The sequence below is a fragment of the Enoplosus armatus genome, chromosome 11 (genome assembly GCF_043641665.1).
Source record: "Enoplosus armatus isolate fEnoArm2 chromosome 11, fEnoArm2.hap1, whole genome shotgun sequence".
Lineage (NCBI taxonomy): Eukaryota > Metazoa > Chordata > Actinopteri > Centrarchiformes > Enoplosidae > Enoplosus > Enoplosus armatus.
The window spans coordinates 5,699,866-5,717,207 of NC_092190.1; the positions used below are offsets into that span (position 1 = coordinate 5,699,866).

At 41.6% G+C, this 17,342-nt stretch overlaps 2 protein-coding genes across 3 annotated transcripts in view; one reads left to right on the forward strand and one right to left on the reverse strand.

Moving 5' to 3' along the window:
* Nucleotides 1-7,198, reverse strand: part of pdia5 (protein disulfide isomerase family A, member 5) — a 46,420-nt gene extending 39,222 nt beyond the window's left edge. The window contains exons 1-2 of one of the 2 annotated variants that reach the window (XM_070915153.1): nt 7,129-7,198; nt 2,119-2,133 (exon numbers count right to left, since the gene is read on the reverse strand). In XM_070915153.1, the coding sequence (XP_070771254.1) occupies nt 2,119-2,133; nt 7,129-7,198 (85 nt within the window). The remainder of the gene's footprint in view (nt 1-2,118; nt 2,134-7,128) is intronic. The other variant, XM_070915152.1, reaches the window with a different exon arrangement.
* A 1,668-nt stretch (nt 7,199-8,866) lies between these two features.
* sema5ba (sema domain, seven thrombospondin repeats (type 1 and type 1-like), transmembrane domain (TM) and short cytoplasmic domain, (semaphorin) 5Ba) overlaps nt 8,867-17,342 on the forward strand; it is a 148,987-nt gene continuing 140,511 nt past the window's right edge. Inside the window, exon 1 of the mRNA XM_070914374.1 lies at nt 8,867-9,002. The gene's annotated coding sequence lies outside the window, so the exon portion shown is untranslated. The remainder of the gene's footprint in view (nt 9,003-17,342) is intronic.

Here is a 17,342-nt window from a genome sequence, read left to right on the forward strand (position 1 = left end):
TGACCTGGACTCACTGCAAAAAACACTTCAAAACATATAAAAATAGAACATCTCAAACCACTCCAGCAGTATAGTCCACTTGTCTACCATTGATCCATCCAGGTTCAGTATGTTCCAAAGAACATACTTATATCCATTATCAAAAGTTTCATGTCATGGACATTTTGACTTCATTTCTGACATTGTTTATAGGAGAAGAAGAAGAAGACCGGTTTTCAACCATCAACCTTGGATAGCATACAGTATCAAACAGGTTGGGAGCTGACTACTTACTGGTCATACATGAATCTGAAAACAACCACAGATAATTACTTACTTAATGTCATTTCTAAGTACTTCCTGTAGCATGATGTACAATGTACCGGCTGATACCTACACCTACAGTCGAGGCAACAACACTGATGCTGTTGTCAAGCCAACACTGCTGCTGGCTGTGATACGACGCGATTCTTCCACCAACTGAGGCATGCGTCACCTTTCAGTGATAGACGTACAATAACAGAAATAACTAGACTGTGCTGACAGTTTCCCCAAAGAGCATCATAAGTGACAGGCCCATTCAGAGGCAACATTACTGCTGACGATTTAAGCTGGAGTTTTATTACAATAATGCACATGCGCAGGAAGCTATAATAGAAAACATGAATGCAGCAGAGCGGTGTTATGTAGAATGCATTCAGATGATATGAAGAGTAGAACAAAAATTAAATGATAATAGAAATAGCTGTGCTGAGAATCTGATTTATTTTCATGGTCTCTGAATTATCTGTTAAGTGTTGGTTCTTTTCTGGGGCTGCTCACCAAGTACAATAAATGGCAATTTTTCAACTTGAACTGCAAATGATAAATGCGAGCAAGTGAAGATAAACTACAGAGCACGACTCTATTTTTTATCAGATCACAGCAGTCTTAATCAAAACACTTGTCTAGTTATCTCCCAATAGTTCAGTTCACAAGCTATTTCATCACATGGATTTTTTGGCACTTCCCCTCTTAAGGCGACAACAGGATTCATAACTTTGAGCCAAGGACATATACATAACCATTTTTTATGACAAAATCTTTTGAAAACATATGATTTGTGACTCTTTGTCCCAAGTTTGAGTGTAAATGTTAATGAAATTTGAATAAATTAACAAAATGCAAAAACAACCACCCTTTTAAGTAGATTTTTGTCACTGATGACTATTTGCACAAAACCTCACATTCAATGCTATTTATAGGTTGCCGCTCTGGGGCCTCATTGTATATTGTGTTCCACTTAAAGCTCTTGTAATTCATGAAACCTGCACAATGGATCTAAATGGAGTGGATGTTGCATGATGAATTCAGTAAAAAATATTCCTAGATTGAGTTTTTTATTTAGTGATGAAGGTCTGTTTCTATGGATTCAAAGACAAATTGTGCCCTCTTAATACCCCCCCCCCTCACCCCCATTCTAGGGTGACAGCGTCTGGGTGAAATGCATTTATGCAGCTTTATGTATAACAATGAAGGCACGATGATCTATTTTTTCCTTGAATTTGTAATAACTGACCCTCATTACCATCACTGAGTGGGATGCCAAAGCCATGAATATGTGTATGGTTTCTGGCACTGAATCCATCACACACTCTCCAGTCTACTCCATTATAAAAGACCTGACGGGTAAACAAACAGTATTAAAACCTGCCTTAAAAAGGAACACATGATGCAACTACAACCTGCAAGCAGTACATAATCTCAAATTCATATTTTACACTGAGTTGCAAAACATGATTATTTTCTATTGATCAATGCATTGATTATTTTTTAAATGCACTGAATGCCCATTAAAAGTTACAGAGGTGCCCGAAGTGATGTCCTTAAATTATTGGATTAACGGTCAAAAAATAAACGGTTTCCAATTTTCCAATGACGTGAAATGGGAAAAAAAATCATATGTAAGAGGCTCTAGTTTGAGCCCATTACTTGATTAATCATTTAACCCTTTGCACCCTCGGCTGTTTTTTGTGGTTTATTTACAGGCTTTTGGTATGGTCACAACTTAGCTAGACATGTGAGAAATGCAAACATATCTGTATATGAATGGATAGAGAAGACTGTCAGTGACGTTTAGCTTTACAAGGACCTGTTGACTTGAGGACATCTTTGCTTCACTGACCTCAGCCCGCCCCGTCTCAGTTGGCCGGTGACCGATAGAGAGAAACCCCACCAATGACTACCAAACAGTGTGCCATGTACCACAACAGCTCTGGAGGCATCCTTCACTCTGCCATCACTGTGAGAGGAATTATAATGGTGCTCCGTTCCTACCTTCCCAACACAGTCTTTCTTCATTATCACTACCTCCCCAACACACACACAACGGGGACAGCCTCAATGGTACAAAGCAGATCAATGGAGACGAGATACAAAGAGAGCAGCACAATTTGGGGTAACACACACAAACACATTCAAAGTTACAAAGGTATCAGGCTCCATCAGGAATGCTAAATAAGAAAGAGGAACACAAAGCATATATAGAGAAAACAAGCATTTTATACCCCAGTATATGAGCGTTGTGAATCACTGGCGGAGCAGCAGTTCTATTCTTCAAGATGGTGATTCGCTTCAAGAGCAATAATCATTTTTCTTTATCAATTTGATTTTGGCAACCATAAATTGATTCAGTACCAACTAGCCAAATTTGTATAATCATGTGAACAATAATGTGAAAATGTCCCTATTCTTCAACAAGGTAAAGAACAACTTAATTTTGTTAAGACAATATTCTACAAAATGAGAAAAAGTAATGTTTCTATAATTTCACAACATGTAATGATATAATACCAAACTCTGAAAACACAATACAATTCAACAGCACCACAATCTTTTAAAATGACCATGCAGTTGCATCAACCTCTCCAAAACGGTTTAAACAAAAACTAAACATTATAACATTCATGACGAGAGGACTCATTGCAGGGTTATTGCTTATATTAGACTGCATTAGTTTTAGCTATGTGTATCTACTAAACTGGATGTATAATCTGATACTAATATATATGTGATGAGCCAATATGATCATATATCAGCCTGCCCATATATTGGTCAGGCTCACAACACTAAAAGTAGGAGTTGACTACAAATGACCCTGTCAAATTCACAGTGTTACAACCTGGGCTCTGTTCAAATGCCAGAAAAAGCTGCCAGCTCTCTGATGGTGGTCACAATAAGACAACAGCTTAAATGTCAAGTGGCACGTACCAAGTGTGACCTCTCATAAATGTAATCTACCTGAAATTCTTTGAGTTAAACTGGCATTTTGTGATTACATGACTCCGTGAAGGACAAACTCAGACACAGTACTCTGAGGAAATCCATTAGTACATCGACCGTCCTTATCTGCCATAAAGGTATGTCCCGTCACGTTGCTGTAAGAAATGTGGCGGTTCCTAAGCAGCAGGTGCCCAGCCCCTGCCTGCGAGCCCATACCCTCCATCTGCCGAGACAAATCTGCTTAATAAATGGCATCCAGTTCTGGGGACAGTACTGAATCAGCACAAATCACACCAGTGTTTGTCAAGCACTTGCCTTGAGTTTCACCTGACTGATGAGCCAGTCAGGTGTGTGTGGACTGGTTGATTGTAAAGGAAGCGGCACAGCATCAAATAACACACACTGGTTTAGAGGCTTCTTAGCTCTCAAATGAGCAGAGGAGCAATCAATTATCAACTTTAGCAACTATCACATTTCAGCCATCAGCGATGGAGTCAGGGGAGAGGCTCGGTCTACTAACAGGCTACAAAGCTGCTGCTGTGGGCTACATTATCAACTTTTGGAGAAGTAATCCTTATCAAGAATGAAAATTGTATACAGCAGATTGATTTTGGGGCAATTCAACACTTTATACTGTTTACTGAGAGTCACACAAGCTCATGGATGCCTTATCTAGAAGTCAAATGCAACTGGACTTTCTGTTATATTTTTGAAGACGTTTGGATGGATGACTTTCTGTGTTTCTGTGTGCAGTTTGATGGTAATCCTGAGTGTTGAGATTGGCCTAGTTTAGCTCATACTGCATTTCTGTGGGCTCGGCAGCTCACAGGTAAAAACAGTATGTAATACTTTGTGCTTGTACATTTTAACAAGTTTTGGCTTTCTGCCACTGTTGTTGTGGATGGTTGTACTGTGAGGAGCAAGTCAGTCTGTTTCTTGACAGAAAATAAGTTGCAGCCCTTAATACTAGCATACCTACAAAATGCGAACAGACATGAAAATGCATTCATCAGTTTGCCAGTCAGTGTGTAAGTAGGAAAAAAGTAAGTAACGTTTCCCAAAAACCAAACCATCTCTTTCAGATCAACAGCGATCAGGAATTAAATCATATTATTTTTTGTTCTCATAAAAGATACTGGTGGATCTTTGACACTGTGTGTATGTGCACAGTGTCAAATACCTGCTGAGGACCAAATGCCAGTAAAATCTGCTTTTGGGGGACAAATCAATAAGTGCCACTCCCCCCATGGCTGCTAACCCTGTTTAATCTGTGAATCTGTAAGCAAAATGTCACTGAAAACAGGCAGGGTCACACATATTGATTATTCTGGCCTGAAAATAAAAAATATCATTAACAGGGAGACAACATTTTGAGTTTACCAGCCATGGGCAAGTGAACCAAATAGCTCATTTTGTGTGTGTGTCTGTGGAGGGAGTTTGGATTTAATTGTTTTGACAGGCAGGCCTCCACCACCCAGGCAGCTGCCCTCTAACAAAGTGCTGCAGTGTTTTATTGTGGAATGACCTCCACACACCTCACACTACCTACTGTACCAGTACATACACATACACATACACACACACACACACACACACACACACACACAAGAAAAATACACCCGCTCATGCACAACACAGGTGACTAGTAGTGGGTGATAATGACAAAATTAGTCACAGTATTATAGCAATATTGATATGTCATGATTAGGGCTGCAGCTAATTATTTTCCATCATCGATTAATCTGTTGTTTGTTTTTTCAGTTAATCTATTCAACATTTGGTTTATAAAAATATTTAAGAATAGTGAAAAGTGCCAAAATATCCTAGTTTCCAAGGTGACATCTTCAAATTGCTTGTTTTTTCACAATTAAATAAAACAGCAAATCCTCACATCAAGAAGTTGGAACCTAGTACTGTTTGGCATCTTTTGCTTTGAAAATGACTGAAATGATTATCAAAATGTACTCATTTTTTGTTGATAGTCTAATCTAATTAAATCAATCGACTAATTGTTTCAAAACGTGTCGCAATGTTCACTTGAGCATTCAGATTCATCACATTCATTGACATGGTTGTGTTTCACAGGACCAAAATAGAGAATTGTCAAGTTCTAAATATATCATACAGACAGATTTCATTTACAGACAGGGCGACCAAAGAGTGAGTTGGAGACAGCCATTGACCGTAAAAGGATTAACAACCAAACAGGATGACTTTACTTAACGTTATCTTGTCAAATCAATGCTGGTCCCCTAAAATTTGGGTACTATGTATAAAAGGGCTACAATTCTACTACGTACATTTGTTATGGATGTAAACACTGCAGAACTAAAGCTGTGAGTCAGCACTTTGACCTCATGGCCATGATTTCATTTCAGATCCAGTGAGCTGTGGCACAGTGCCAAAATATCAAATAGTCACTGTCCAAATGCATACAGATTGCACTGTACATGCGCACCCAAGCTCCACCCTTGTTTGCAAAGGCAGCTGCTAAACAGGAAGCAGAGCAGGATAAGGTCTGTATCTGTGTTAAGCACAGTGGTCTACAGTGGCATGAATGTGACACACTTTTAGCTGATTATTTCTTTACCTCATGAAGGTAGGATTTAATGCAGGACTATTTGTTATATTAGACTGTATTAGTTTTAACTAGACTTAGGCTTTATTTATCCCACAGCGGGTTAGGGTTAGGGTTAGGGTCACAGAAGCAAAGACAGAAAGGTGCAGAAGTATTTTTTTTTTTAAAACAATATACATATAATAAATACAGATATAAGAAATATGGGGAACAAAATAAATATATACACGGAAAATATAAATATGTACATAACTGTTTGTTATATTAGACTGCATTAGTTTTAACTAGGTGTACATGATAAATTGGCAACTGTCTGTCAAAACTTTAAACTTATGTTTATCACTAGGCAAAGCACTTTGAATTGCTCTTAAACGAAATTGCGCTCTACAAATACACTTGAACATGAACTACTATTCCTCTTGGAAGAAGGCTGATGGATATAGTTGAAAGCTCCAGGAACAGCTAGTTACATATACGTGGACCTTGTGTTCAGAATATTTACCCGAGACGGGAAGAGAATTCCCACTATTTTCTGACATTTTATAGAATAAACATTAGATTAGATTCATAGATCATAAAAATGATTGTACTACTCCAAACCATATTGTGCAAGCTACAATTTGCATTCAGTGAAGATGAGGTTATGCTGCCTAACCAGTTCAGTTGTGACAGTCACATGACATGGAAGGACACTGTACTTCTTCGACAGGGCACTTCTGTTACACACATACAGTAGCTAGCTCACACCCACTTGTGAGTGGCCAACACTCGGAAAGTCTCCTTTCAATTCCCTTTACAAACTCAGATGACTTTCTGAGACTCTGAGTCCCGCTGGGTTAAATTAAACTCAAAACAGCGACACTTTTTAAAACACGAACGTGCAGGTTAGAGAGAAGGGTAAGTTGGCTCAGGCTGTGGTTCTCGTTGAGTTGCCGTTTTCCCTGGACGTTAGTTTCACGGCTCAGACACAGGGGAGGGACCCCGCGCAACGTTGCATTAGAGGCGACCGTTGGCCAGAAAACCGCTCTGTGTCGGCAGATACACCAGTCACATGTGTAAATCCAGTGTTTGTACCTGCGCCACAGAGACCGCAGTCCACCCACACCATTACTAGCTAGTTCTATCTGACCACCAAGTTCAGTCAAGGGCTGTCAACTTTACCTCCTGCACGGACAGGCTAGGGGACGCGGTGAGGAGCGGATTTGGATTTGTTTTTTCCTCCTGAATTCCTTAACGGACACAAACAACCTCCGCCGCGCGCGGGGCTGTCACAGAAACAGAAAGGACACGCAGAAGAGGTTCGTTTGGACTCACCAGCAGCACCAACGTGAACATTTTCGCCTCTCTCATCCGACTCCCGTAGCAGTTCCAAGAGGCCATGATGCCGTTGCCACGTCTGGATACGCAGGCGCAATCGGTTTTCCACGGATTCACGGGCACGGCGCAAGGCTCCTTGGGAAATGTAGTTTTGGCGACTAATCGGTAGGAGGCGGTGCACCTGCCGCCTCCCACCAGCCAGATACCCTTTTCATGGTTATTTGGATAGCAGTGAGTGTAAGTACTGCAGTCTACATGATTTTGTTTTTATCAGCATAATGCAGCCATATTAGTTAATTACACAAGGGGGTAATTCGTAAATTGGCTTGTGATTGAATGGCTCTTAATTAGCTCTTTATCAATTCGACTTCAGCTCCTTTGGAAAATTTGGTTTGATTATAGCTCTGAAATGTGCTTTACAGCCTCTGATTTACACAGTGTCTGGGCCAATGCGCCTATAAAAAAAAGTAAATGCATAGAAATGGAATTCAAAGTAAAAATGTAAATTGTTTAATTGGCTAACATATTCTACCATGTACAGAAGTAAATAAATTAATCCTTGAAAGCTTCTTATTTAAAACGGGTGTAAGGAATACAGTATAATAGAATAGAATAGAACACAATGGAAAACGTGGAGCATTCACTTAAAGTAACCTTATTTTTCAGTTTGCCCATCGGGTGTTGAGCTGTATCAAACTGAGGTATAACGACAGAAAACGTTCAGAATGGAGTTTGGTTTGATTGTTTCCTCATCACGGTCTCTTAATATAAGACACACCCACTTGTTTATTGTCTACTAGTCATTGAGAATAGAATAGAATGGTGTTGGGGTTTGTTGCTGTATCAAAATGATGTACAACTGCAAAAATCTGTCTTTTTTGAATGGAGTTTGGTTTGAATTGATTGTTTACTCATCACGATCTCCTAATATAAAGGATATCCCCTTGTTTATGGTCTGCATCATAATAGTCACTGATAGAATAGAATAGAATATACTTGAGGGTTTGTTTGTGTGCTGTACAGCTGCATGAATTAATGTTTTTTTTAATTGAGTTTGGCTTAGAAATAGAAAACGTGGAGCATTCACTTAAAATAACCTTCTTTTTCATTTTCAGTTTGCTCATCGGGTTTAATTGCACAATATGAGGTAGGCTAGCCTATAAAGAACTAAAACAGCACAAATGATTTTTATGAATGGGGTTTGGATTGTACTATTTTCCTCAGCCTACACCTGGCTGGTACAAGAGAATGGAATATACATGACTTTGGTCCAGAGTATAAACATCACATGTCATCGTGTTCACTGTTTGAGCGTCTCTGTCTGCTTTGGACAAAACAGCAAAGCAGCGAGGAAAACACTTCCCAGTGGAGGTACATTGCCAGGTTACCCCCGCACACAGACACACAGCAGGTAGCCTCCTGTGGAGTCCCAGACAACAACATGCGGGGCAAACCTTTCCCAGAAGCCTTGCTGTCTCTCTCGGGTCCACGCTGTGACTCAGTCTCATACACTGCCTGCTTTTGCTCTGGACGGACATTGTTGCGACACTCTTCCACCTCTCCGGGGGTGTCCATGCGTACTTCCTCCCTACTGCGCTTGCAAATCGGTCCCATCTTTGCTAACTACCACCCCCCGCCCCTCGCCGCCCCCTCAGCCCGTGGTATCGCCCGACTCTCAAGGAGAGAGAGAGAGAGAGAGCGCAGTTGTTGGCCGCAGGTCGCTCGGAGAGGGACGCACACAGCGGCGGAGGACGCAGCACTAGAACCCGTCTCTATTCTCTATCTACTGCCCAGAGAGCGAGTCTGCTTCACTCCTCGTCTCTGCCTGGCATTGTCATCAACTTGGGGAATACAAACACCTTCGAAGGTAAACGGAAAATCACTTTTTCTTTCTTTTCTGTGGCAAAATACCTGAAATGACTGATACAAAAGCACTTTTCTTTAGGTGTGTTGTGCTCCAGTTTCCAGCTTGTATCCCGCGTTAGGTTTGCCGTTCCAGGCGACGTGGACGTAGCTCGACTTTGACTGAGGTGCTGGATTTTTATATTTTGAGACTAAATCAGCACAATGGCCTGCTTTAGCTTGAGTAACCTGCTTAGGTAACACAAAATCTAAAATCACCCTCCATCACTAATGGACTGCTCGTAAGCTTCAGCCATGCCGTGGGGTCCCATTTTCTGTGGACCATTTTCCTACCAGAGCAGGGTTTAAAGCAATGTGGCGTTTTTTTTGTTTTTGTTTTAAATCTAAATGTCAACCACTTTTCCGCGCTTTTGCCCACTTTGAGTGTTCCGGGCGAGGTGATTTGTCCGTTGATAGCGTGTGTTATTCAGAGCAGCTAGCTGTCCCTTTATGCCACGCCAGTTTGACTTTCCACTCACGTTTCATCCCAGGATCAGAGGAGCGTTTGTGGGCTGCAGGAGCTGCCTGTGCCTGCCACATTAGCGCCGTGTCAAACTTACTTTGCTCTGCGCGCTGCACTGTAGGCCCGATCCAGACGAGATGTGGACTTTAAAAAAAGAATGGTCAGGGGGAACTTTATTGATATGATCTCTCGGGAAAGTGGACTGACAAGTGTTTTGCGTCTCAACTGCATTTTTTTTCTCTCTCTCTCAAATTGTCCTTATTCCAGCGTGGTAACCTCATGTGGGTCACAGTTGTGTGGCGTAAAATTGACCACCTTGTTGTCTTTTTTTCCCCAACTTTGCTGGTGTGTTTTTGTCGTCTGACTTAAGACTGCCCATCATGACCTCATTGCTTATCAATTCCAATTAACACATTGGCTTTTGCGCGCGGAATGTGCGCACATCCCGAGTGTTTTACATCCGCGTGCTCTTTCCAGAAGCCCAGCAGACGTTTCGTGGGACTAATTCTGCATGAAAACACTCGCAAGGAGCTCAGAAAGTCATTATTCACGAGCGCGTCACTTGGATGAATTGCTTCTCCATTTCTCCCCGATACGTACAGACACAACCCAGATCTGTTTTATTTCAATTTGAAAAGAGGGATAATTGTCCAGCAGAAAGCTTCCCGGAGTGGGAATGTCGAACAAAGACATGCAGTGTTATAAAAAAAAAAAGAAAAGAAAATAGGACATTTCCCTCTTGCATGTATTTAAGTTGATTATTCTGAAATGCATTGTTGGGGCGGCGGGCATGCAGTGTTGCTGCAGAGCAACAGAGGGCAGTGTTGAGCAGCACTGTACAGCTGTGATAACACCTTGCCAGGTGAAGTTTGCTGCATCATGTGCTGAACTGTCTGCTGTGCTCTCCACAAGCAGCACAGGCGCAGCTCTGCAGACGAGCTTGTCTGTGCGCTGGAGCAAGCTTGGACAAATGAAAACATGCAGGAAATCTGCTTTAATGGAGTATTGCTTGTGTGATTTTTTTTTATTTATTTTTTTGCTTCAGGTGATTAAATGTCAAGCACTTTTGAACAAGCTTTTATCTGCCGGCGGTTTACCGGGAACAGCTTTCAGAGGCATTTAGTCCATAGCTGGCATTTTTTGAGGCTTAAAATATCACATTCACTCGACTAAATTAATCAAACACCTTATACACTTGAAAGCTATTTTCCAGAACACATTTTCACCCGTAACCACCACCAGTGGAGCTTTTAGGAGCTTTTTTTAGGAGCTGCACTCTTTTCTCATCTGTAATTTTATTGAGCCTCAGTGGTTCAGTGTCTTCAACAGCACAGATGAAGGACGTTGTATTATTCATTAACACTCAAATGGCCCTCAAATGCAACTGAGCATGACTGGTTTGAGTTTTGGGAAATGTGTCAGATGATATAATGTGTTTGTGATGCAGTTAAGCTTTTTAAAACCACTTTAATTCTCTCTAAAATACGCCACGGACAGAAAATATTTATATTGTTCTCCCAAAATCATTTGATAAATATAATTAGTGATCCAATTAAACACGCCTTATTAGTTTGCTACGGTATTGTTCCTGTTTTATTCAGTCCTGTCTCATATCTAGACAACCTCATTCTCAGAGCTCACAGCAGTTGGCGTAACTCTTGTTTTTATTTTGTCCATTCATCAACATGTGTGAAAGTCCCATATCTTCCCCATCTTTTGATTGATATTCATATATTCTTACAGTTTTTGTCAGGCCCACATGCTTGTCTTATGGATGATTAACGCTTTTGTTATATGAAGAGCTGTTTTAGTATCCTGGGTCAGTCCTTTCAAATGGAAAACAGGTTTTCATCTTTGATGAACTTATGAGGGCTCTTGACAGGTCCTGGTGGGGGGAACCAGAACGGCAGAGCAAAAGAGATTTGAAACAAAACACAAAACTGGATGAAGGCCCCCCCAACTCCTCTTGGACCACCTCTATGTTCCCTTTCTATTTCTCTCTCCTTGGTGTCCTTGTAGTTACAATGTGTGAAAGTGTTATGTTTTTGATTATATGTAGAGGTCTGTATCTTTGTGGCATCTGATGTCGACATAAATAATTCATTTTCATTAAGAAATATGGTAGGTGAGGAGTAGATGAGCCGGCAGCCTCTTCATCAAAATTTTAATGATGCATATTTAAACTGTGCCATGTAGATTATTTCTGTTGTCGGCATCATTTGAGAGGGGACAAACGGATATGAAAGTTTAATGCCTGGAGAACTTGATCCGTCCTCTCCATCCGATATTACCTCTCGAAGAAAAAAATAAGATGCCATGTTCAATATGGTCTGACCTCCATGACTGTGTGTGTGTGTGTGTGTGTCTAAAGAGATAACAGACAGATACAGATAACAAATACGATTCAGCCTGGTCTGACCCTCCCTTCAGATATCTTCAGGTCTATAAAAGTAGAAAATGAATTTCAAGGAAAAATAATCTGTCTTCCCAGAGTTGACAGACTGTTTTGTCATTTCATAGTGCCGCTTTTCAGCGACCAAAACCAAGGCAGAAAGTGGAAAGTGACAACTTCTACAGCATGACGTTTCTGCTGTTAGTCTGTCGTTTGGCTTTTCAAACATGTAAAACAAGCACTCCAGGACATCAGTCGCTGCTATATGAACCAGACCTCACCTCATGCCCTTTTTTAAAAAAAAATCCTAAATTGATAGCGGCCATGACAAAGATGCATTTCCACGCTTTAAAACCCAGGAAGGATGCTCTAAGAACTGCTTCGAGGCAGTGAGTGGCTAGCTGAGACGTGCTCTGCCGACCGTTGATCTTGATTTTGCTCCCTTTTTACACTCTCCGAGCCCGGTATGTGAAAGTGAAGCGGAGAGATTGTAGACTTTTAAAGTGGCCTTCTTGAGCAGGATTCTCATGGTAATTAGGTCAGGGCACACTGAGGAAAAACAAAGGTGTCCGCTCACAGAGAGAGCAGAAAACATACCACGTTTCTGTTAAGATGTTTCAAGGAGAGTGAAGAGACACACAGAGAGATGCTTCCTTAAAGTGGCTCTATATATTCAGAACGCTGCAGCCGCATTGGAGTGTCTGTTGCTCTCTGTTGTGTAATGCCAGATTTGAAATCACAGCTTCAGGCGCTGTGACGTGTGGAGGCAGCCCTGGCCTCTATATTCACCGTGGTCTTTATACCCAGAATACAAAGCTCTGCTGCCTTGTCACCTGAGTGTGATTATGCCGTCCCACAGGGCTGACATAAATGTTGCCATCTTCCATTCACACACTCTCCGAGGCCTGATTGAGGTCCTGTGCCTGAGAACTCCTCATTTTATTTCAAACGAAATCATTCCTCAGCTATTGGACGGCTTGTGCAGAAACATGCAAATTTCGGCTGTTTTCTTTTCAGGTGGATGTGAGCGTTCTGTGGCCAATTTCACTGTCAGACACAAAGTGTAGCTTGACAGATACACCTTGCTTCACTCACACAGCACCCTGATGAGAATCTGCCTTGGACTTGACTTCAGTCTTTTGTTCATGATGGAGTAGGTTTGAGGGAGAACGTGTACTTGTGATAACCAGACAGTTTGAGCCGTCAGCAGAGGGAGGCCGGCCGTCTGCGTGGTGCAGTCTGAGCCGGTGGGTGGAAATGAATAATTCCACGATGTCTGTCTGGGTCCCCTCCGCCTCCCGGGATCTCATTGTTTCTGAATGCAGAGTGCACTTGGCGTGGCCTTCGCTCGCGGTGTCTGTCTGTTTGTAACCTAGCCTCTCTCTGCCTCAACACACAACCTCGCCGTCTGTGAAATCCGATGCGGCTGCAGTGTCTCTGCACTCTGTCTGCAACCCTGCTAATTAATGCTTGATGTGACCCAACAGTCTCAATTTGTCTCTGGAACGTTATCATCATTGTTTGCCCTCCTTTTTCCTGTTTTGTTATTACTGTACCTTTACAAACAGGTTGAATAGAGATGAAAAGGGCAAACAGTCTGTTAAGCAGGAGGAGCTGGAGGGAAATATGTTGCACCTTATGCATTGTTTTATATGGCGTTTAGTGTAGTTCTAAAACGATTATTTGATTAATATAATAATATATAATACAGTAACAAGATATAATTGTAAATTGAATATCTTTGGTTTCTGACTGTCAGACAGAACAATCAATTTGAAGATGTCACCTTGGTCTCTAGGAACTGAGAGAGTGATTTCCTGAGGTTTTATAGGCTGAACTATTAATCGATTAATACAACAAAAAAAACAAGCAATGGACAGATGCCATGTAATTACACATCATTCTCAAACTTGCACTGACTGCTTTAAAACGATCATGAGAATATTGTTAAAGCCTTAAAGCGTCAGACTATTCTGCGTTTTCCTTCTTTTCACACATTCTCATTGTTGTCCCTCTTGGTATTAGATGAGGTGTGTGTGTGTGTGTGTGTGTGAGTGTGTGCTGTGTGCAAGCATGCGCTCATACGTGTATGTGCGCATGCGTGCATCTCTGAGCAATTTGATTTTTCTCTTTGTGTGCGTGCGAAGCGGACGTGAAGGCATGTGCCTTTTCTCTCCCGTCCCTCCTCTGTTCAGCCCCGGGAAGGTCTGAGCAGGGCGAGAATAAAAGGGGCGCAAGAGGAGGAGAAAGTGCTCCCACAGTTGATTTGGCCATTGTGGGGGGAGGAACACTATTCCCATTGATGCTCTGGACGCATGGCTGAAACCCCCAGAAGCTTTAGGAAGGGAGCTCATTCAAGGCTTGATGTGACCCAGAGGACGGGGTTGGAAGATGGGTGTTGAGCCCATTGTGGGGACGGTGGGAACATTGTCCCCACTCCTCTGCTTTAATACCACTCTGAACCACTGGCTCTGCGGGCTGGATGGGCTCTCAGGTTGTCTGTTTTTGCTTTACAAGACACTGGAGAGGTCTCTTATGTTAGAGGTCTCATGAATTTTCAAAGTCCTCATAGAGATCTGAGGAAACCCTTTCCTGGAGGCTCCCATCAGAGAATCTATTATTATTATTTAATTTCATTTATCTATTTAGTAGTGTTGACGTCCTCTCGAATTTTGTAATACTGTGAAATAGTTTTATGTCGTGCTCTCCTGGTATTAAGCGCTGCATCACAGTTGAGTGTGTCGCTGTCAGATTTCATCACTGTCCTCACTAGAGGCAGTATGGGCCATTTGTTCAAGTTATTAAAACAGCCTGTATTTACTTTTCTTACAAACGACCCCTTGAGTTTCTTTCAGCTGCAAAGGAGGAAGTAGCATGCTTTATCGCCACAAAAAGGTCAACGTTATAGTCCCATCTCCCACCAACAGTCAGCGTCATGAATGAGCCAAGTAGTTATAGTTGTCGTAACTTAACCAGACTTTAACCTCAGAGGTGGTAGATCAGAAAATGCTCATACAGGTCCCTTTAGAGGGCACTGACGGCAAGGAGTACTTGTTTCAAATTTCAGTTTAAGAAAGAGCTTTAATGCTCCTTGTCATAGATTCTCCAAGTCTCTGAGCTCTTGTGGAGGGATGAACGCCATTCTTCCAAAACATAATCCCTCATTTGGTGTTTCGATGATGGTGGTGAAGGGTGCTGTCCGACTAGTTGCTTAAAAGACTGTGAAGGCCACAGCATAGTTATGATTCACATAACTTTCATACTTGTGATCCCATGTGGTCTGTATGGAAGCATCTGCATTCGTTACGTTTCTCCACTCATTTATTCAGGTTTTTCGTTTTAATTCGTCACCCAATGATATCGAAATTCAGGTATTTGGACAAAAAATACCTTGATACATAGTTGTAAATTCATTTTGCTATGATAAATTGGTAACAGTAGGCAAAGTGAAAACTGTGCACATTCTCTCAAACCTGATACCAATAAAAAACAACAGAAGCAAATCATGTTGATGGTGACAGAAGTCCTATTCTGGCATAAATGTGGCACTTTTAAACATATTTCTTTAATGTATGGTATATCTCTATCATATATATTGTAAACATGAAATTCAACTGATAATACTCTATAAAAACTACTGTGTAAAGTGCACACGTGTTGTTAAATGCCTTCATGAAACCCTTTACTTTTGCTTTGAATCCTCAGCATTCCACTCAAGCATCTCTGGGTTTCAGGTATTTTACTTTGAAAAGCCCCATTGTGCGCTGCTTTAAGAAACCCTCCTAATGGAATAAGGCTCATTTTTGCCTCTGCCGAACCCTCTAAAATGGTTGTATCTCTTCCAAATGGAGTCACAGGGTGAAAGCTAAACTCCTGTCTTGAGTCTGTGCTTAGTGAAGTAATAGGTTTGCAGTAAGCCCTCCAAACAAGGCTTGGATTAGGACACATTGGCAACTCCAGTGGTATTTATCTAGCTATGTATTTACACACTGACAGGAAAAAGAGTGACTTTATAATTTGTTTTTCAAATTTTTTGTTTGGGATTTTTTGGCATTGCTGGAGGCTGTCAGGATTCAGTTTTTTCGTCTCGACAATACCAGCGGGTTTGGAGGCTATTAGCTAAGGCAGATCAGAGTTCCTGATGTGTTTACCTAAAGTTTTATTAGCATTGGTTTGTTTCCAGTATCAGACTTTGATTAACTGCATCTGATAGGGCGTATAACTGGCTCATTAGCGAGCACAGCACATGCATCTCTGCTGGTCAGCAGTCTGGTGTTTGTTTGCATATTCATGTGTTTGTGTCCGTGTGTGCATATGTGTGTATGCTTGGGCTATATTTGCAGTAATGGGCAGGAAATCAGCAGTTAGCGATAGCAGGCAGCTGGTCTCCACTTTCCCTGTTACCCACAACCCTCCATCCCAGTAGCACATGTAATTGGACAACCACATGTCAGGCTGTGATTTGCAGTATGAGCCTAATGATTTTGCAGCACTAAATATGATGAGAGCAGTTGTCTCTCTGTCAGATGCTGTTGGCTGGAAATGTAATGCAGTGGCTAAATTCACTGGAGAGTAGAGGGTCACTCTTTGTCCCAGCTCCTGTTTGGCCCTCTTTTTACCCGATCCACATACACACACTCTGAACCCTGTCATAACTGTCATAATGTTTTTGTTATCGTTTTTTTGATTTTCACCATTTCCTTTACTGTGAGAAGCCCATCTTTCCTTGTTAGACTCGTGAGCCTCTAAATGTTTTATGCTGCATGTGTTATTACTGTCCCTGACCCAAAGACACAAAGCCTGCTGTCTGGATAATTGCATATCTCCTCAGCTACCACACTGAAATCTGAAAAACCTTTTGTGATGTGATTTTTACTGCTTCCAATATATTCTATATCCTCATGGTGAAACACGCTATCACTCTGACTTGATAATATCATCTTTCTTATGCCGGTCCAAAGTAATCACCGGCGACGATTTCTCCCGCAATCTGCTTTCAACGCCTCTGGTCAATTTCTTCTGGAAAATCACTGTTCAGAGTGTGTATGTGTCATGTGTCAAGACATGGCATGGTTCTGAATTGAGGAATGAGTAACAAAGGGAAGCAATAACAGAGTCCACGTACTCTTTTGTGTGGCAGCTATAGGCCTATTTCACATCTCAGATGCCAAGACATCTTCACATTCTCACAGAGAATCAGGCCGGGCTATTATTCAGTGTCTGCCATTGGTCACTTTTCCTATTTGACCTGGGTAGCAATGAGCACCTAGCTGTACTCCAGCTTAACCTGCCAGACGCTCCGGAGAAATTATTCTACTCCGTCTTTTGACCTTTTTGTTTGGCTCTTGCCAGAAATCTGTTGGTCTTAAGCCAACAGACTGGAGTTTTTCTCCACCAAAGTGGCTGATTTGTGATTCATGTTGCGTGTGAGCTGTAGGCTCATTTTCTGG